The following is a 21048-nucleotide window of genomic DNA, read 5'->3' as shown; positions in this document are numbered from 1 at the left end:
TCAATGCATACGTAAGACTACAAAGAGTAGTCTAGGTTATACAAAATATGTAACAATATAAAATAAATGTGAATTTTAAAAAAGCTCATCAGTCCAAATGATTTGTGTAAACCATTATATCAAATGTATGTATACAAAGATATATACATGATGTCTAATAAGACACCTGGACAGTAACCATGTGTCATGTTGCTGAATACATACAGTGGAATAGTTCAGAGTATATGGAGTATATGGATGGTATATGTGTGACGACATCACATTCAGGGAAAAGGATCAAGCAGAAGTTGGACGCTAATTGGCTCATCACTCCACCTGCGCACAGCCACAAGCAGACAAACAGAGCCACGTGAGATCAGCAGTTTATCTACATTTACCACTTATGTCATCTCATATGAAATGTCGCAAGTGCATCAAACCACACCATCAAACCTGACCGAGGGCTACCCGGTCTCAAACTTGACTGTGGTTGTCTTGTTGCTGATTCCATGTGTGGTCATTTTATTGCTGTTGAACTGCCTATTTTTGGGCTACAAGTTGTTACTTTTGTCAAAAAAGACCAACAGATGCGAAGACACGGAAGCAATGCTTCTGCACTCTAATCTGCCCGGGACCAGACGGTTGTCAGACGCCTTCCCTCCGCGGCTGGATGGAAGGAGAGCTTACATGTCCCTGTCAGAGCCTGTCCTGCCTCACCCTGTCACCTCTTCTAGGGCTTCAGGCTTTGACCAGAGGATACGGCTCTTGAGGCCTGATGGTGCAACCGGCTCAGGGTCTCTGCGGCCACCCAGCACCATCCACCATCCCAGCACCATCCGCGCCACTTCCTCCGTGGCTACGCCGAGACTGGACCTGGCCTGCGGGGTCTATAACAAGAGCGAGTGGTGCAGAAGTGCACCTCTTCTGCCGCGGCAGAGCAGCGACTCCGAGGCTGAAACCAGAGTGAACCTTGTGCCTCCAAACTCCCCGATGGTCAGTGACATAAAAGCCGGCAGTTTTCAAATATAGATAGATTGGATCGCGATATATCAAAGATGTCATATGCGTGTATGTGTACATATAATATATGTGTATTTTGCATCAAATTAAATGCGATAGTTAAACATTTAGGGAGTGTCTACAGAGCCGCAAAACTGCCATGTTATGTTTTAACGTTTAATGTTTGGGGGACCCCTTGTGGCTGACAGGCCCAATGCAACTGAAGAGCCTTATGTCACTGCTGGCTAGAAAAAAATACTATATTTAATATTGTGACATCTCAACCAGCCATAATTAAATAGTATGTATAGTAGTATATTTAAGTTATAAGTTATAGCATATTGTCCCTTTTTAAAGAGATGTGTCCTCTCAGTGCAGCGCCTGATCCACATCTTGAGCTTGGCTTAGTCAGGACCTAAGCCCAGAGAGAAACAGAAGGTGAAACATACGAACTTCACACTGGAAGGCCTTGAAGTCTGACCCATGCATGACTTCTTACTGTGAGGCGAGAACACTAAACTTGGTTCAAAACTCTGTCAAAAAAAGTTACATCACTTTCACATTTTAAGTTCATATAGAAACTGACAAATGGAGAGTATCAATCATTTGCAATAAATCGGCCCTAGCAGTGGCTCTCACCTGAACTTGCCCAAAGATGTATCAACTTGTTTTGTTCATAGCAGGAAGCAGAAAATGGGGGACACATTTGTAGTAGCAGTCCCTATGACATGAGGACCGACCTGAACACAGCTGCTGCAGCGCATCTATTTGACAAAATGGACATGGAGTGTGAACTTTCGAACTCACTCTCAGAAGTCTCCTGTATCCTTACATCTGCAGTGGGCCCTGGACTGGACAGCGACTTTGGTGCCAGTGCAGGTTTTCTAACATCTTCTTTAAGCTGATGTGTCTTGATGTGTAACTTAGTCGTTAACATTATTACAAATCAAATTTGTTTGGACTTCATTTTCAGGTGTGTCTTTGAGGATTCTCTCTGCAGACAGTGATGGTTTGTCCAACGGTATGCTTGCTTCTGCCTTGGAGTGGGACTATTATGACCCCTGCTATGTCAAACAGAACAATGTCCCAAAACAGAAACATCACAGACCAGTAATGCACACAAAACAGTATTGGGTGTAGTTTACCACTCTTTTATAAGATTTTATTTTAAAGATTTTAAATATTTATGTAAAGTATTTTATTTATAAATGTATATGTCATCTTCTATCATTTATTTCTAAAGCGCACTATCACAAATTTGAGCTCACTCTTGTTCAATGCACAAACCCAATACATTTTCTAAGTTCATTATGCACCTGTACAATTGTTGACTGACTGAAAATGCACTTTAAGAAATTAAGAATCACTTTTTGTGGCGATGACGCCTTTCATCACATGAAATTTAACTTGTTTTGACGCACAACATTTTTAAATTTATTTTTTACAAGTATCAAGTATTACTGGATGTGTTATGAGTATAATAAAATCATTTTTAAGTTTAAAGTCTGCCATCAAATCTTGGTGTATCATTCACAGTGATCTTTTGTGGCTCTTTTTCAAGTTTCCCATTTCTCACACCTGTATAGGCTGTGGACTACCTGCTTGTCTTTAACTTGCCATTTTTTGAAGTAAATAATGTGTTCAAAAACAATGCCAAACAAAAACTAATCCTGTGGGAAAATGGGAAAGGCTGCAAAGAGCCTTTATAGGCCATTTCTATCTGAAATAAAAGTAAAATGTGTAGTTTCGTTGGGCCTCATCTGACTTTTACACCTCAGGCCCGTCAATCATATTTGGCATAATATGTACAGGAAAATAAATGTAACCTTTCTACCATTAAAGAGGCAAACAAGTTTAGAGTTGGGGTTATTGGTTTCTAAACACAGGGGATGGCTGCCCTCCAGTAGAGGGCGCTCTACTGGTGCCTGAGCACCGGAAGTGGCGCATGTTCACTTTGTAACGACGACGAGCTGGTGCAGACTGTTGAAGACATTTTAAAATAACAGCCACTATCGCACTAAAGGATTGACGCCGAACCAGTGTTCTGACGTCAGTCTTTACACAGCCACTCTGTAACGCTAGAGAAGTAGTGTCTCTTAATCCGGACGCCGTGTTGCAGCGGCGTGATCTAGAGAAACGGCAACTTACGTAAGATGTCGAGCGGTCTGGACTGAGGAATAAACTACACCGCCGCCGCGGTGAGTAACGTAAACCCAGTGTTTCAGATCACACTGGAGAAGTTAACGTGAAGGTGATCGGAGCTCTCTAGTAAGATGATGACATTCTACTTCAGTTATAACCACTAAACGTTCTAAGCTACGCCTGACTCCATTTATGGCACGATCACGACAGGAAACTATTCAACAAAGTGTTTCTGTGCGTGACGTCGTCACTGTCCGTAAATGTAACTCACTATGGAACCTGAAGATCATAATATGGACTTAAGAGACGGCATTCTAAATAGTAGTGTAGTTGAACGTCTGATAAAGTCATTGATTTTAGGTGTAAAGCAGATATAGTCGTTTGGGTTGGTTTTGCTGAAAGTTATCACTTACAACTTCAGTTATAATATTTGAAATGTATTTTCAGATAATTTCCAAAGTATTAATCATTCCTTTGTTGTTTCTACATCAGGTCAGTTCCAGTCCAGACACAACGGTCCACATCATTTGGACCTTGGGGTCTGGGCTTAATTAATATGAAGATGGCCGATTCAGAAAATACAGGAGAATTCGTTGATGCCGAGTGTCCCACTGAGTGCCTTGATGAAGCAGTCACAGCATCACTTCAGGAAGATCATCAAAAGAGTGAGACCTCTACCAGTGTCACATCAACTCAAAGGGATAAAGAGGGTGACAGTCTTTTGCACACAGAGAGCGACCAGAGTCTCTTGTCCATGCCGTGCCTGATGAACGAGCTCAGGAGAGACTCTGCAGGCTCTCATCAAGCCTCATCCAGCGGTGACAACAAGGCTGCGTCCAACCCCGTTTATGAGAGCGACTCCTCAAACCCTTGTATGCTGTCCCCCTCTTCTAGTGGTCACCTTGCAGACTCTGATACTCTCTCATCAGGGGAAGAAGCGGCTGCCCCTCCAGAATGTGAAAATGACGACAACATGGAAGCTACCCCTGATTCAGGGCACACAGTTGACCAGCCAACTTCATCTACAACTGGAGGCAGAAAATCCCGTCGCTCCCGTTCAGAAAGCGACATGACTTCAAATGCAATGGCTGCAAAGAAAAATCGATGTCAGACTACGGCAGAAGCAGTCACGGGACAAGAAAAACAAACAAATGGCAAGGTGGGAAAGGTTAAAGGGCACCGGAGCCAGAAACACAAGGAGAGAATCCGTTTGCTGAGGCAAAAACGAGAAGCGGCAGCGAGGAAGAAATACAACCTGCTGCAGGACAGCAGCACGAGTGACAGTGAGGTCACCTGTGACTCCAGCACCAGCTCCTCTGATGAGGACGATGACACTTCTGGAGGTAGCAAGACAATCAGGACAGATATTCCAGGTAACATTCAGCAACACACAACATAAAATCACATCTATTCAAACACCACTATAGTTTAAATGCCTTTTCTTTTTTTAAAGTGTTTATATTATAGTTTTGTAGGAATTTGGTATGACACAAAATATTCTATTTATGAGATGTAAAATGTGGATTATTACTGTCAGCTAAGTAAAAAAACAACATACTACATTATGTATCCTGAACCTACTTTATATGTTGATTTGAAGTATTACAATAATTTTACTTTACCACTGTTGTTCTACTTTATTAATAAGGTTCCATTTACATATCATGTAGCCTAACTCACAAGTAAATCAGATCACCAAAATCAATATTATACCATAAAAGCTATTATTTGAACGTCGGTCTCTTTTAATATTCATATTTTTGTCATTCTCGCATTCTTCTTTTTGTGTTTGTCTTTTCAGTCTTCTGTTTTAGGATTTAAGACAAAAGCTTTGCATGAAATGTAGATTGTTCTACTCAAAACTCAAAACTATAAAGAAGTTGACCTCAAATGGAAGTCGACAAGCAACAGCAATATGTGATTAGATTTTCAGTTATTTGTTAATTATTGATTGAATCACTTTTGGTAGAAAGATATTTACAGGCACGCTTTAATGGTTTCTGGACAATCTTTTCTACAACGACAAAACTACAGCACAAACGATCTTTTTGTCTAAACTGTCTTTGACTTTGTGAGTCATGTGGGTGAGTTGACTACTAGTATAACACGTTTTATCAAATACTAGTTGTGCTTATCAGTTTACATTGCGCAAAAATAATAACGACTCAAAATCAATAGTGACTGAAGTTTTGATTTGAGTTACCTTCTATTCAAGCACATTGTGTAACAAACAGACACAATTTAAAAGGTTAAATTAATCCACCCCAAATCTCGGCATATCACAGAGCCATTATTCCTTCCAGATGCATCCAATTATTTTTCAACCATTTTTACATCCTGAACACACATTTGAGTACTACAACAACTGCATTTTGTATTCCATCAGCATGGAAGGGTCAACAGAAACAGATTCATTTTCTCTGTAATAGAAGAATCCACTTCCATAGCATGAAAGTCTTACTGCTTGGCCTCAATGTCTTTAAAGCTGGCTTCAGACGTGCGACGGAGAGATCCAGAGTTGGTGCTCAGGTTCATGGGCTTTTGGACAGCAGTTCGTGGGACAGAAACGGCATTGGGAGCGTTCTGGAAGAAGCCATGACACGCTTTGCTGTGATGCAGCGCCAGACTGAAGAGCGCTTCAAAGTCTGGATGGAAAGGCTTGCCCACCTCGACTCGGATGATTCGTCGAAGCGCTCAAGTGACGGGGGGCAACAGAATCCCTCTCAAGATGCACGCCCTTCTCCTCCCAGCTCATTTCTGCCATCCTCGGAGTCTGCGGAGACTATGGCTGCTTACATGTTGGCCCGGGAGAATAACGGCCTCACTCCCACCACTATGAACAACAATATTTTGCATGAAGTAGTGACGCCGAATGGAAATCTAGCCGTTTCAGACCCCGGGCTCTTGAATGTTTAATCTACTTGTCTTCACTGCTCAGACACGAGCAGGAGAGCCAGTATTGTGTGAGGAGACAAAATAAATGCATGTTAACGACAGCCGGGCCTGAGATGGTTCTTTGATGCTTTTTGTGGACTGGTCTGACCCGCTGTGTGTAGGCACTGAATCACTGTGAGAGTAGATTTTGTTTTACTTGAGGAATTCGACTCACCCGTTTGATTTCTGACTCGTCACAGTGTTGGAGTTGGGAGTAATACTATTACTGTTTCTATTTCATGCCATATGTTAGTGTTTGTTCGGTATGGTTTCTCGTCTTGTATCCTGTCTGTGTGATTTGAATGAATGAAAACACCATTAATTTGGTCCCCATCAAAAATATGTTCTGAGTTGTGTTTGAACTGGCAACATTTTTGGTGGCATAGCTTTACTGATACAAAAGTCTACCTACAAATACTACTTTAGTTTCTTAGGCTATTTTCTATGTGTAATGTTTACTAAATATTTGAATTCAGACACAGTTGTTACTTTTTTAAGTATAAAAGAACATGGATGTTTTTATTTTATGTAGTTTAGAATCTATTAGCATTATGAAGCGTTGAAGTTATATGTTAATATTTTGGGAATTAGTTGCATGCCCTCAAGATTTTTTAACACTTATTTTGTTATGTTTTGTTCTTGACAGCCAGTCTCTGTACATAATTTAAATTTAATATGTTTAGCCATGTTAAACCTATGGAACAGAGCATTTACTCTTCTACTGTTTGTGACTGGCCAAAGAAGTGTCCTTTCTCTGGTTTGGATCATGTGGTCAAAATGTTTTCTTGACTCTCTTCCACTTTTCCACACTCCACTTCAATAGTGACAATAAGAGTGTGTGTCTGAAAGCCACTGTCCTCTCAGGGACAGTGTGTCTTACTAGTTTGTTTGTGTAAAGTGTGTGCAAGACAAATAAAGTTCTGCATGTGTCCTGGACAGGGTAATTTTGATCATGCAGAAAAGAAAGGCGTGTGTGTCATATATTGAGTTTTTGTTAGTTTGGTCTTGTATTGGCCTTTTTGATGCTTTGAAGAGAAGGTTCATATGCCCCAAAGTTTCCCTTCAGAGGGGCAAAAATAAATCTGAAATAAGAGAAAGGAGATCAGGAGGATTGATCCATAATAGTATTTGCTTTCTGTCCTATTCTGTTACAGTATGCCTGGCTAAAGAATAAATCCCTAGTAGCAAAGACACCTGTCAATTCCTGTGGTGTAATAGATAACTTGCACATGCACAATACACTATCTTCTTAGTGGTCTTGTATAATCATAAAGCCATATTACATGGTGACGGAGAACGTACACTTTTCAGTTAATCCCGACTTAATTTGAATAATTAAGTGTTTGTGTTTGTTTTCTGCAGACGGGCCACCAGTAGTTGGTCACTATGATATTTCAGGCACTGATTCTAACCAGGAGAGTATGAGTGTGGAGGCTGCCCGGCCCAGCGTGATAAGACATGAGCTAAAAACACACAGAGGCCAAGTTATGGCAGTGCACTCTGGGTGTATAAGAGCTCTGAGCTCACTCTCAGGTCAGTTACAAATCTGGTATCTATAAATATATTTTCTATTCTCAGGGAAAACAGGGCTTTTGAAATCAAGATTGGCATGAATAAACTGTTAAATAGGCGTCAAAGACCTTGATCACAGCAGGGTACCTTCGTTTGCTATGGTCTTGGAGGCCCGAAAAGTTCCTCACATCTATGGCTCTGCTTAAAGTCTTTTTTTGTGTTTCAGGCCATCCAGACGCACAACTTTTGCACAAGGAAAGTGCTCAACACAAGGGCCAGATTAGTATCGCCTCTTCTGACAGTGAGGTGGAAATTGTCGATGTGCAAGAAAAAGCACGGTAAAAATAATGTTGAATTGAATGTTTTTCTTTGTTTTGGGGGGTTTACTAATTATTTGTGTTTAAACCCAGGAGTGTTCATCCATATGGAGGGGTGATAAAAAGTTTGTCCTCATGGAAAGAAAATCCAGTAAATCAGATTAACAGCACAAATCAGCCACAGCTTTGGACTTCTCCACAGCAAAACTGGGTTTCCCCTCCGGAAGTAGTAGATCTCACCCTAGACGAAGATAACGGACACAAGTACCTGCTTTAAGCCTATGCTAAAGACATTTACTTTTCAATTCCGTTTTTTATCTTTGCCTCACTTACCTGTTACACTTGGGATTCGTGCTCAGCTTTGGCTGCAAACTCTGGAGTCTGTCTGCTCCTGTCCACTGTTGAACAAGCATGTATTAAAGCCATTCTACTGATCCAAGTTTTCATCTTGAGCTGCTAACTTTGAACTTAGTTAATACAACTACACTGAAGTGCAGCTTAAAATATAATTAAAGAGCAATATCTTAATTTGAATACAAGCGGAAAGATATATTACACATATTTTAGTTGAGATAATGGCAGCTTTGAATAGAATGATGACATGCCTTTCTAAGTCTACTAATAGTTTTATTATAGTCTTACCACTGGGTTTTCAGTACTGTTAACATGGTTTGTTTTGGTTAGAAGATAAGTAATTATTTCCTTGAAAGCAACACCCACATACGCTGTCTGACCAAAAGGTTACAACCTGGATTCATTTGAGCAAAGGGAATCGGATATACATAGACTGCATGTTGAGTAGCGTCATCGGACCTAAAGAAAGAGCCCAGAAAATTATATCTGAATTATGAATTTCTCAAACCGGTTTAATTTCTCTGATATAAATGACAATATTGATCTCAAAATGTTCAATGTGAGTGATTCTGGGAGATTGAGACTCCCACTGCTTTGGCCAAACAGGGATCCAGACCTTTATACCACTGAGAATACTGCCTGGCAAAAAGTAGCACACCAGTATTTTGTTGGACCACCTTCAGCCTGATATTGATAAACATTGATGAACTGATGCACTTCACTAATGTGCCATAAGGGAAGAAAAGGCAATGAATGCAATAACCTAGTGTTTCACTGTATTTGTGAAAGGGATGATGTCTTCTTTCTCTGGGTACATATTGTTGCTGAACATGCTGTGTTTATCTAATGAGGGACTTGCATATGTGTTTAGTTAAAATCCAGGTGGTGACTTTTAGACCAAACAGTATATCATAAAACGTGTTCCTTTACTGTTGAAGTATCATACTTCTTTAGCCCTTGCCGTGTGCTGTGATTGTATGTTTCCACTGTACAAACTAGTTGCACTTAGGATTTGCATGCTTCTTGTTGGTGGATGCAAGCCCCTTTAATCTCCGGGCACCCTTCATAAAACATATCTTCCTTAAATTCTATAAAGGAAGATGGACCTGAATGCCTTGACAATGTGCACTTTTTACTTTTTGTACAAGTATCTAGAACAAATATGTTATTTTTTCAAAATTGCTATCTCAAAAACTTGTATAGATGGAGAAAACCAACTGAGGGGCGTAAAAGACATTGATACAGATTGATAATCATAGAACACTTTTGGAACGCACAAACACTGTTTTGACATTAACTTTAAAACATAATTTAACCTATTAAAAATCATGCTCGGAAATACATTTCTGCTGGTCACAGAAACAGGTTTAACCAAAACCGAATGTTTTATTTATTTTTTATTTAATTTAACTTTAACTTAACCAGAAAGGTCCCAGTGAGATTCATAATCTGTCAGGAAAGTCTTGGCCGCAGAATGGACCCAAACACAGAACGCATGCAAACCCCACACATGGTCTGGGAATCAATCCCAAAACCTACTTGTGAGGTGAGAGCTAGTTTATTTTGTCTCCCTGTCTCAGTAATACCGGTAATTTGCTAAATCATGTAATACGTTTTAAGAGAGATGTATTCAAGTAATTGTGTGGACAGTTGGTGTACCACTGACCAGACAATTGTTTTATTTCACCACATTTCTGATTTATAGTTAAACATCATTTTTGTATATGTTGTAGTTGTTTTTTATGAAAGCATACACCAATTACATTACACAGGATTTGCAATTACAATTTGCATCTCATTATATGTGTAGTTTGTCTTGCTCCTCCACTGTTCTTATTTTTTCCCAGTATTTCAACCCAAACACAAAATGAGTTTTGTTGCATCAGTCAGCCTTTTGACCTCTTTGAAAAGTTGTGGTAGATAAAAAAAAATGTTTTAAAATAAATGAATATTGTATTTTACTATTTTGTTTGCTTTTGTGGGTGTCGTGCCTATTAGTATATCTATGTAACTTTATATATCTGTCTGTCCTCCAAATTCAACAAATAGATACTTGATCATGTTTTCTGCTCCAAAAAGCCAAGTGGTCTAGACAAACAGCATTATGGATTTATACGCTTACCCCTGAGGTGGCATGTGGGGTCAGAGGTCAGACCCTGACACCTGCTGCTAAAAGGACATATGGAGCCTTGTGAATGGGGCCATAGAGTGAAGCAGTCTGCAGGGGCCCTTTGCCACCTCTTTTCACCCTGGAGCAGGCTCTGTCAGCTGTATGCTAATTTTTACAGGGCAGTGAATGTGATGGCTCAGCGACGAAGAGCTGTCTGCTCCATGTCCACACATCTAAAAGTGTAAAGCCTTGAGCTATTTTGAAAAATACTGTCATTATTGATTGAAGATCATAGATCACAGAAAGAACATTGTTGCAGGGATTCACAGTGGTGACTTTCCTTCAAACAGCCCTACCCTAACCTAGTTTTACAAATGGGCCTAAAGCCTTTTTAAAGCTGTACCTGGTCCTTGTAGAAGGTCTTAGTGAAGTTGTAATTGTTGTGGGTGAAAACATGGCATATGGACTTTTATAGTCAACTATGTCTCAAACCCATTTGTTTCAGCTCCCCAAATATGTGCTGAAAGTTAAACACAACTATCAGTGTCCAACCTTGAGAGGACAATGTGGAAATACAACAGAATAGGTCACCTTTGTGTATTAGAAATTAAACAAGTAAGTAACACATTTAATTCAGGTTGACATCAACATTTGAGTTAGTAAGTGTCTTGAATTGTTAATTGTGTGTAGTATTGCTGAGCCACAGTGTATTATTATCTAGCCCACTTGCCCCATGGCTCAGTGGGACGTCCTTGCGGTCGCTGGCCCGCCTCCGGGCCGCCTCTGCCCTGGTCTGATTGGTGGGGCTGGTGCACAGTATCCGGGTCCTGTGTGCACGGACACAGTGATTGGTGGTTGTGGCTCCAGATCAGGACCGTCTCTGTCGGACTTACCATGGTGTGAAGCGGATCATTTCCATGGACCATCTGCTCGGCGTTTACCCCTACAACAAAGAAAGGACCCAGGATGGTGTTGGTGCATGTCGGATATCTTGTCCTGCCCGTCTTCGGCTCAGTTAGAAACAGAGGTATGCCCCTTATTTCTCCCTCAACTCTGACTATCCCCGTGTTTCTCTTGTAGCGCGTTTTAGCGTCAGACACCTGCCATTGTAGTCGAGGCGCACACGGCGAACGCGACCGCAGCGCACACCACATCACGCTCGCGTCTCTAACCACTACCGTCACAAAAAAAACGCGCAAAAACAACGCAGCCGACGCAGTCTTTTGTTGTGTCCTTCTTTGTAAAGATTTAAACGACGGCGTCAGATGTTTAAATGGCAGCGCGTCTGGGTTAAGTGCGGTCCCGTTTGGCTCTCCGGTGTAAACACGCAGAGAGCCGCTGTTATCTCAATTAAACCCGACACCAAGGACACGGATAATCGTGTGTTTGTCTTTCGTCCTACACGTGTGCCATAGCTATGAAGTGGTTAACCTGCTAGGCTTAATAACACCACCTCTATCGGCCTGGCTTTGACATTTAATTTGGCTGGGCTGCTTTTCTTTTGTAGCCAATGATTGCATTTTTCTAACTCGACATTACCGGCACGAGTTGCTGCAATATTATTAACCCTTATTTGGAGGCAGGATCGAATTGGTTAGATAAGAAAAAGACAAATATGGACAATTTTCAGGCTCCTGAAAACCTCAATGTCAAAATCCTATTGCCATCATCCATTGGTCAGGACTTATTACGTAATAATAGGAGGCTAGTACACTGCTTAAGTACAGTAGCACCAATGATTTCATTGTGCTTTTATTTCTGTTCTTTTTCCTGTTCCATAGTATCGGGGCTGGCTCTACATTCCGCATTCTCAGACCTTTGTCCCCCTCCATTGTGTAGCTAACGATCATCTGCTGCTGTCTGCCGTAGCCTCTGCCTGTTTCTGCATCTAGCTGTATTGTGAATCCCTTCTTCCTCATTTCCTCCTTCCATCTGGAGACGACATTGGCATTTTAAACTGAGTTCCCACTCATACCGTATCCTTCTGTGTAACAGACTAAAGAATAACACCTTCTCTGTAGAAAACACTGTCTTTTATGCTGTCATGTTGCTCTTTAGTGAATAACCCATAGATTTTAATACAGTCTGTCATTGTGATTTTCCCATTCAGTGTGGATAGACTACATTCTGCTGTAAATTTCTGTAAAGTGGATACATTTTGACTACTGACAGTAAATGGCCTGAATCTTCATCCCCAGAGTAAACGACACTGTGACGTCCCAAATTTGTCCACCATCATATCATTTTCAATAGCACAATTATTTCCTGCTACTGAAATTGGTGTGATATTTGGCAACCCTCTTGACAAAACCCCCACAAACATCACAAATATTTTACAATCTCTGACTCCAGAATGCTATCCATTTTACAGGGATGTGTATCCTGCACTGCTGTAGAACTCCTTTTAGATTCAAATGTGTTTTTTCTTTGGTTGTGGTTTTCTACCCTATATTCTTGTATTAGAACCTAATGCATGGTCATTTACTTTGTTTATTATTTCAACATTGAAAAGCAGATTCCAATGTAATTTTGTGTAGAGATGTCCTTGCTGTACTGAAATGTGCTGTAAGCATACACATCTATACCCATTGGATGCTGCTTCTGTTCTGTTAAAATCTACAGAAAGCATGGTCAGGCCTTGCCCTTATGACCTTTATTTGCATGGTATTCTTATGGTTGTATAGGCCGTACTACTCTCTTATTACTATTATCACACAGTGCCACACATACTAATATTTTCCAATAAAGACTGTAGTTTTCTTCCTAACCTTCAGTGTGCTTTTTGCTGATTTCCATGCGTGCTTCCCTCTTCCTCCAGTATGTGCTGTCACTGAGACAGGCCCTCACTACATGTGCTCTCATTCCTTACAACACTTTCCACAAATTGCTGCTCATTTTCTTTGGGGTGGGACAAACTGCATATCCATTTAAACATTTGCATTTGATAGAACACTACAACATGCGGATATTTCATTTTAGAGCTTCAATTTCCTTATAAACCACAAGGTAATATTTTGCATCCTACTGGTTGTTACAATTGAGTTTGTTTTGGTCATTGGTGTTGTTCATATAACATTTTGGGTACAAAAACATGGAAAAATTACAGTATAAAAGAACACCTAGAATATACCACAGGCACCGAAATTGCATGTTTTATTTCCCTACAATATTATATCAAGAATCAAATTGAGTCTTGGAGGCATACATTTTATTGCAAGACTACTCAAATCTCAATTTAATAGCTTTAGTCTTGTTATAGTTGTTCCACTTGAGTCCTGCAGCTGTCCTCTTAAATAGTTGAGGTTATTTATTTGCAGACATGAGACGTCTCACGTTTCCTCTGCTCTGTGTGAAGCTGATGCATTTCTGTTACTTTTTACGTTCAGCTCTACCTATTACTCGCTTTCACGCAATGCCACTCAATTTCTGTCCTCATTTGACCGCTTGTTGTTGAACAGTGAACAGACATGCACGTCATCATCAGACAAATCAATGCAGCATCTTAGCGGGGGTTGCTTTATGCACGCACCACCACCACCACCACAGTGAAATAGTGCAGTCACGGGTTTGTTTGGCTGCACTAAAACATGCAAACTCGTACGTCCCAGTGAAGACCAGCGGGCTAAGCACAACAGGCAGGATTATGAGTGAAAGAGATGTGCTTGTGAGGCTGCTGCAGTCATAGGGAGGGGGGTGGTGAACAGGCTGAATGTCAGAGTACTGCAGTCGTAGGTGGGAGGGTCTTAGCGTCTGTCAGAGAGACGCAGCCGCCGTGGGGGAGGGTCTGTCTGATGAGTGCTGTGAGCTCATGCTGGATAACATCACCATCAAACCCAGCTGAAACTCACATGGCTGAAATGTGTGCAGAAAGCATCACAACAAATCTGTAATGACAGAAGTAAGTTACGATAATTCAATGTATCTTTGTGGCTTAGTGTGTAGCTGATGTCCCATTATTTTGTATTCATGGGTTTGAGCCTCATGTTCTATGCAACATATTGAGGACTATCCCATTCACCAGATATATATTGTTTTGTTTTAAATAGTTTTAATTGCTATGGCAATGTTCCTAATTTCTCATTATTTCTGAAACAACCCACTCAGAATTTCACACATATGCTCTTAATCTATAGTAGGAATGTCAAGATTATTAGGTCACTCGATAATTGCGACTATTCAGGTCAAAATATAATCAATGTAACCAAAAAATAATTGTTTTGACAATTTTAGAAGCAAAATTAAGTATTTTTTAATTAAATCTATAGTCTGAAAAATAGACCTAATGTAAATAACTTATTTTATCTAGTTGTTTCTGTCATATTCTGACACTTTATTTTGTCTTTCAGAAGTTCAATCTCAGTAAAGTCAGTCAGAAACTTGAGGAATAGTAACATGTTAAGACAATGGGAATAAAATACAATTAAAGATTTCACTGTTGTTTGGTCACAGTCTAAGACAATCATGAATAATCGTTAAATCATGCCTAGTCTATAATCATAAAAGCAGCTTGCTACTTGAGTAATGGTATTAGTTCTGTACAACCTTTCCAGTTGGTAAGAAAAGGATTATCAAATACAAAGTAAAATGGTCCTACCGTCTTACTGTAAATCTTATTTTTCTGCATTAGTCACTGCATAGACTACAGGACAGGGTTTACCATATTTTCACTGTCACAATGGAGAATTTTGTTCAAAATGTGTAAATGTATTTGTCTCATCAACAGAGTTATCTTTGTCTTTCCCATTCTTAAATGAAGCGCAATCTCTCAACAATTACCGGTACTATAGCTCAATTGTGATAAGTTGCATTTATTTTCAATAGGAGCACACTTTACCAGGCATCAACACAGCCATGCCACCTCCTGCCGACATTTTCACCTGGGTGCTACGCAGGCACCACTATCAGCACCACTATCAGCTGACTTTCCTCTAGGACATGCTAATCAGGCTCCTCAGACAAGCCTGGCCTCACACCTGCCCCCGGCCCACCATCCGCCCCTCACTGCCCTCCCAGCGGCGCCTCAGTTCCAGGATGTGCCTGGGGGCCCCTTTCTACCTCAGGCTTTACACCAGCAATACCTCATCCAACAGCAGCTTCTGGAGGCTCAACACAGAAGGATCCTCCCACACTCCCACAGGTGAGTGTTTAGTAGGGCAGTGGCACGTTTTACACCAAGAAAATATCAGACACAAAAACTGCAGAGGGCTGTGCGTACCACCGGAAGCAGAAAGACCGCAGTGAAATTTTAAAAGGTATAAGAAGAAAATTAAGGATAATAAATATTTTTTCATTCTCTTGTATTCACAATATGATGACAATAATGATTTAATCTTAATTAAAATTAAAACGTCCAGAGGCACGAGAACAATAGATTCTGGAATGTTATAAGGAGTCGAGACTAACTTTTTTCAAATGTAAAATTATACGATACAATCCGGCTCAGAAATGTGCCATATTTACAGAATCACCAGGCTTTGTGATTAATGCCTCCACTTTTTATGTTATTGTAGGTATTTTTATTATTACAAGATACTCATTTAAAGTATCTTGTCCTGACAAACTGATTTTGTGACAGTCTTTGTTTCATATGAATAGAGCCAGTAAGTATTCTGGACCGTCCTCTGTCACGGTTTTAAACTGGTCTGCACATTTGATTTCACAGACGAAATCAGGAACACATTTCTATGAATCCTCAGCGACTGCGTGCGGGCTACGAGTATTCCTCACCTCTCCACGTGTCCCAGACGGTCCCACAGCAGCAGCGCTATCTGGCAGAGGGCACTGACTGGTGACTAGTCCCTTCATCACATCGCACCAGTTCATTTGGAAATATGCTTGAAGTGTGTGTTATTTTCAGGGACCTGAGTGTGGACGCCGGTGCCGCTCACCATCAGTACCCGCTGCAGCAGATGCCACAGCACTATCAGCATTACCTGGCCTCCCCACGACTGCACCACTACCCTAGAAACACGTCATCTGCACAAGTGGTGTGTTACCTCTAGACTGTTTTTTATTTCATGTGTGTTTGAATAGTATAGGAGTGTTCGCATAATGATATTTGCACAGTATTATGTCAATCCAACTGAAATGTGGTTTGTTCTTATTAAAAGTAATGTTAAACATGCAGAAATACCACGACATACCCTTATTTGAAAGTTTACAACATAACGCTTTCATTTTTAATCATAAACAATATACTTGATTTTCAAATTTTGCACATAAAAACATCGCAATATGATCAAATTAAGTATATTTTGCCTCTAATTGAAAGAGAGGAGGGGGAAATCATACTGCTGTATCCTATTACTGCCGTCAAGTGTCAAAACCCAGTTACTAATAAATACTAAAACTAGTATCGAAACTAGATATTCATTTTAGTATCAATGAATGCATGTGCATGTGAATAAATATTTCCGTAAATATGCCAGAATTAATATTATTTTATATAGTCCCTGACAGATGTTAATGTTGCTCTCAAAAGAAATAATAAAAATAACAACTAATAAATTGCAATAAGACAATTACAGTCAATCATACAGTAAACAATATTTACAGTTTACATTACATGATGGAGACACATCAATCATCCAACTAGTCCAACAATGGTCTTGAGCCGACCACATCATATTAAAGAAAGTAGATTTCTCTTGTTGAAATTGACATTAAATTATCTAAAGAGTATTTAAAAAAAAATATTACTGTGGTATCAAAATCGAGTATCGGTTTTTCCTTAATTTTAGTGTTGTGACAAGTGACTAGTTACTATGAAGTGCGTGAATTGGGAATGAATATCAGCCACTGACTTCATAATCAAACCGTAATGTTGAAATTGAATCATAGCAATGGAACATGCTTCTGTAGAGAACACGGCCAGTGTTTGGGGAGTGATCAAGAGCGTCACTGAGCTCCTCCCCACATGGCAAGAATTGGATTTAGGTCAGCGGAGGATGGATGTTTGCCAATACCGATTCACTGACTTGATGCTACTGTCCTTTTAAGAAGTTTGCTAAAATGTTTGAATATAAATATGCCTTTTTCTGTTTAGGTTGTACATGAAATTAGAAACTACCCATATCCCCAGCTGCACCTATTAGCACTGCAAAGTCTTAATCCTTCGAGGCATGTCAATGCGGTGCGGGAAAGTTATGAGGTAAGTGTCATTCGGAAGCTTCTAATCTTCTACGTTTACCTTTTCAATGTATGCCTACACACACTTGTACGTCAGGAGTTGTTGCAGCTGGAGGACAGACTGGGGAGTGTCAGCAGAGGAGCTATCCAGACAACTATTGAGAGGTTTACCATTCCTCACAAGTACAAAAAGGTAATGCTAATCCTAACCCACACTGAGGATGTGTTTTGTATACTCTGTAATTAGACCAAAGGATTGTCTGATTTTATTGTTTATTTCTCATACTTACAGAGGAAACCCATGCAGCTGAGGATTGACGAGGAGGAATCCGATGTGGATGAGAAATGCACAATCTGTTTGTCTATGCTTGAAGACGAAGAGGACGTTAGGTGAGAAATACAAACAACTTAGTTTATAGATAAAGATATTATGTTTGATTTTTAGGGTGTGTTCACACTTGTCATTATTTGTTCCAAAATAGAGCCTTAGTTTTGTCCTGTTCTAGTCCTTGTTTAATCTTGATCTAGTCCAGGTTTAATTTTGGGTTTAATCTTTTGTTTTGATGTGGTGAATTTGCAAGTGTGAACGTACTCGATACATTGCTGTTCGTCACTTAACATTAGTATTCCCTTTCTGCTTTCCTGTGTCCTGCATTAGGAGATTGCCATGTATGCACCTCTTCCACCAAGGCTGTGTGGATCAGTGGTTGGCCACAAGCAGGAAGTGTCCCATCTGTCGAGTTGACATCGAAACACAGCTGAATGCTGACAGCTGATAGACATCCACAGTTCGATCACCTTGTGTGCTTCTCACTTTCTTCCGCCCCCATGTGGGTGCTTTGCCAAATGTCTCCAGACTGTGACATCATTACCCTCCTAACGTTAAACTGAGCCAACATACTGACACTGCATGAGAGGACCCTGCGTACTCTCTCCTCTATAAGCATCTCCTTGGAAGCAAAAGATGCAAACACATACCCATGTTCACAGGGCTTACTATTAGCTTGCTGGTCAAAAGTGGGGTGTTGTTCCTGTTGTGGTATTGTTCCTTAGATAGCCCTGGGCTGTGTAGCATGTCTTTAAAGCCATGACTTTGTCTCCTGTGAGTGGTTAGTACGTAACCCCACACTAAACTGAGGAGTTCTCTCTTCTGAATATGTCTCTATATATTTGCATTTCTAGAAATACTTTTCATGTGAATAATCTGGCACACAGGAAAGTTTATAAGCTCATATGTTCTGATGCTGTTTACCTAATTAACATTTAGTGGTCGTGGTAGAATAGCTGTAATCAATAAGTAATGTCTGGTGCAATGGGACGGGACCCATTTTAGTTTAAACTGTCTCATGCAGTTTGGAAACTTTGCATAAAAAGTCTAAGCATTTGGGGCCGAATGAGAGCTGCCCTTGCACCTGGATCTTTTTCTGCCACAAGCAGCAGTTATAAATGTAATGCTTCTTATATGGTGATGGTGGAGGCTGTTAATATTGCATCTTTTTAATCTAACCGATACAGTGGACTTTCTTTGCATGAGTTAATCTTACAGAACAAAACAGCTCTTACAGAACAAAAATGTGTCTGTGACATTTTCCCTTACTGTCTGGTCGGATTTGATGGTAGTAAGAGGATATTCTTTTTTATGTCGTTTATCTAAATTCCTACTGAACAAGCACAAGTGGTAAGGGTTAGTTTTTTCCTCAATGTTGAATTTGGATAGATTGACATTTAGGCGTTGACTCTTTCAGTGTTTCAAGCAGTATTTCAAGAGCCACTTTGTGTGTTGATTTTGTGTATTTGTGTGACAGACCTGCCCTTGTGGTTGCTATGCTGGTTGCTATGCTGTTTAGCTTGGGCTTGTAGAGTGTGTTGCAATGGAGGCAGTCTCCCTCTCACAGTGCACACAGGCGTGAGGCAATACATCAACAAGACACACACAAGCAATTTAAACAGGGATGATGACAGTCTTTCACTCCCTTATTGTGCCAGCGCATCGTTTCTCATCTCTGCTGGATCTCTGCTGAAGTATGATAGTCGGACCCTCACCATGAAAATTAACCGCTGCTAAGTATTTATTAATAAGTTATTCCTCTGTCTTGTGCACTGCCAGTGTTGACTCTGCCTCCACAGGCAGTGGAGTCGCCAGTAATAAAGTGTTATAGTTTACACAGGGTGTTGTCAGTTGAGATGCCTTAAATATTTAACAATCATAACTTAACTGTAGATATTGTGTTTATGTATTGAATTTTAGTTTTGGAGCAACTGATTCATCTTATTTATTTACAGATAACTTAAACGCGATGAAAAAAACGATTACCTCATTGTTGCATAGTTTTAAATGGGAATGTTTTGCATGCAGTGGTACGTTTTGAAACACAAAAGCTCAAGAACAACCATGATGTTTGAGCCCTTCCAGCTGGCTGTGTGTTGTTTACTGTCCATGCCTGAGCTACTGAGCCAATCCCTGTCTCTCACTCACGCGGTGCTGTGGATGTACGTTACATTCCATTCAATGCATTTGCTCTAATGACCCATGCTGTGATGTAGTGGACAAACTGCAATGAAGTGAACTAGTTTTAATTTATAATTCTTATTTTTTGCACTAACTGTTAAAATATGGAAACCCTCTCACTGGCCAACATTCAACCTTTGTGTGTTTTTGTATGCTCTGTTTTGTTAAAATGCACTAGGTTTCAACAATAATCATACAATATATAGTCTTTCTTTGCTGTTTAGTAACTTAAGTTTAACAAGTGCCTCGCTTTAAGTGTTATAACATTAATACAATCAACCCATGAAGCCACCATTGCCTTATTAGTTGCGTGATTAAATGAAAGGGTGAAGAAGGTGCTACTACATTTTACAGGTCCCCAAAACAAAAGCCATTGGAAATTCTCAACACGACACACTCTGCTATCCTTATTTTTTGTTTATCTGTTCACTTGTTTGGCGAAAACCCATCATTCTTTTCCATGCGAGGAAGGTAAGGATTTCAAAGCACAACTTTTTGAAAAATGCATGTCTCAGGAGTACATTACGGTGTCTTTGGTTTAATAGAATATGGCAAGCTAATAAACACATGTAAATATGATTATTGTTGCTTAAATATTAAAGTCTAAAACCATAGAAAAATATCCCCTCCCCCAAAAAGGGCCAGTGAAAGGGCTGCCATCATCCTTGTGAAAATCTGATGTTAAGCTTTGATTGAGCAGCATTTTTCAATATAGGATGTTTATCTGAAAACAGAACTATTTATCATTTATATTAAAGCAATATAGCATTAATAGTATGTAGTATGTATGATGAAATGTATGGGCATATTGTGGGTAAATATTAGTTTTACATATTGGTGGTATTTTTTTGTACTTTATTTATTATTACTAATAATGATAATTTCCAACTTTACTTTGCCATTTGCAAAATGTTTTGTTTCAATTTTATGCTTCATAGCTTGTATAATATCATTTTGTATATGCTCATTTTCTAATAAACTGAATGAAATAGGTGTTTTCATGGTAAATACAAAGTAACTATTCTGATTACCACATTTTTGTCAAAAATGTAAACACATTCAAA

General features: G+C 39.8%; 4 protein-coding genes across 9 annotated transcripts in view; all 4 read left to right on the top strand.

The window, feature by feature from the left end:
• The first annotated feature begins 281 nt into the window (after window positions 1–281).
• On the top strand, window positions 282–2465 carry hwa (huluwa). Of its 3 annotated transcripts, none has more exons than XM_072453751.1 (3): window positions 282–972; window positions 1662–1857; window positions 1952–2465. In XM_072453751.1, the coding sequence occupies exons 1-3, from the start codon at window positions 400–402 to the stop codon at window positions 2116–2118; spliced, it is 936 nt and encodes a 311-aa protein (XP_072309852.1). In that variant the 5' UTR covers window positions 282–399; the 3' UTR covers window positions 2119–2465. The 3 variants fall into 3 exon arrangements, with proteins under 3 accessions (XP_072309852.1, XP_072309853.1, XP_072309851.1); XM_072453752.1 differs by having other exon boundaries at window positions 1659–1845; XM_072453750.1 differs by having other exon boundaries at window positions 1659–1857.
• Window positions 2466–2900: 435 nt separating this feature from the next.
• Window positions 2901–9463, top strand: ark2n (arkadia (rnf111) N-terminal like PKA signaling regulator 2n). Of its 4 annotated transcripts, none has more exons than XM_072454649.1 (5): window positions 2901–3176; window positions 3613–4493; window positions 7417–7587; window positions 7793–7904; window positions 7977–9463. In XM_072454649.1, exons 2-5 carry the CDS (start codon window positions 3677–3679, stop codon window positions 8158–8160), a joined length of 1284 nt encoding a protein of 427 aa, XP_072310750.1. In that variant the 5' UTR covers window positions 2901–3176; window positions 3613–3676; the 3' UTR covers window positions 8161–9463. The 4 variants fall into 4 exon arrangements, with proteins under 4 accessions (XP_072310750.1, XP_072310753.1, XP_072310752.1 ...); XM_072454650.1 differs by having other exon boundaries at window positions 2935–3176; window positions 3618–4493; XM_072454652.1 differs by lacking the exon at window positions 7417–7587.
• LOC140367887 (uncharacterized) overlaps window positions 7033–21048 on the top strand; it is a 59962-nt gene continuing 45946 nt past the window's right edge. Inside the window, exon 1 of the mRNA XM_072454654.1 lies at window positions 7033–7049. The gene's annotated coding sequence lies outside the window, so the exon portion shown is untranslated. The remainder of the gene's footprint in view (window positions 7050–21048) is intronic.
• ark2ca (arkadia (RNF111) C-terminal like ring finger ubiquitin ligase 2Ca) lies at window positions 11154–20977 on the top strand. The gene is made up of 8 exons (XM_072454648.1): window positions 11154–11374; window positions 15169–15484; window positions 16010–16135; window positions 16205–16334; window positions 17393–17497; window positions 17573–17668; window positions 17768–17865; window positions 18134–20977. The coding sequence occupies exons 1-8, from the start codon at window positions 11314–11316 to the stop codon at window positions 18249–18251; spliced, it is 1050 nt and encodes a 349-aa protein (XP_072310749.1). The 5' UTR covers window positions 11154–11313; the 3' UTR covers window positions 18252–20977.

This window comes from Eucyclogobius newberryi, unplaced genomic scaffold (assembly GCF_026437365.1).
Source record: "Eucyclogobius newberryi isolate DKJ021-1_F unplaced genomic scaffold, fEucNew1.0.hap1 SCAF_2, whole genome shotgun sequence".
NCBI lineage: Eukaryota > Metazoa > Chordata > Actinopteri > Gobiiformes > Gobiidae > Eucyclogobius > Eucyclogobius newberryi.
This window is presented reverse-complemented; position numbering and strand designations above follow the sequence as displayed.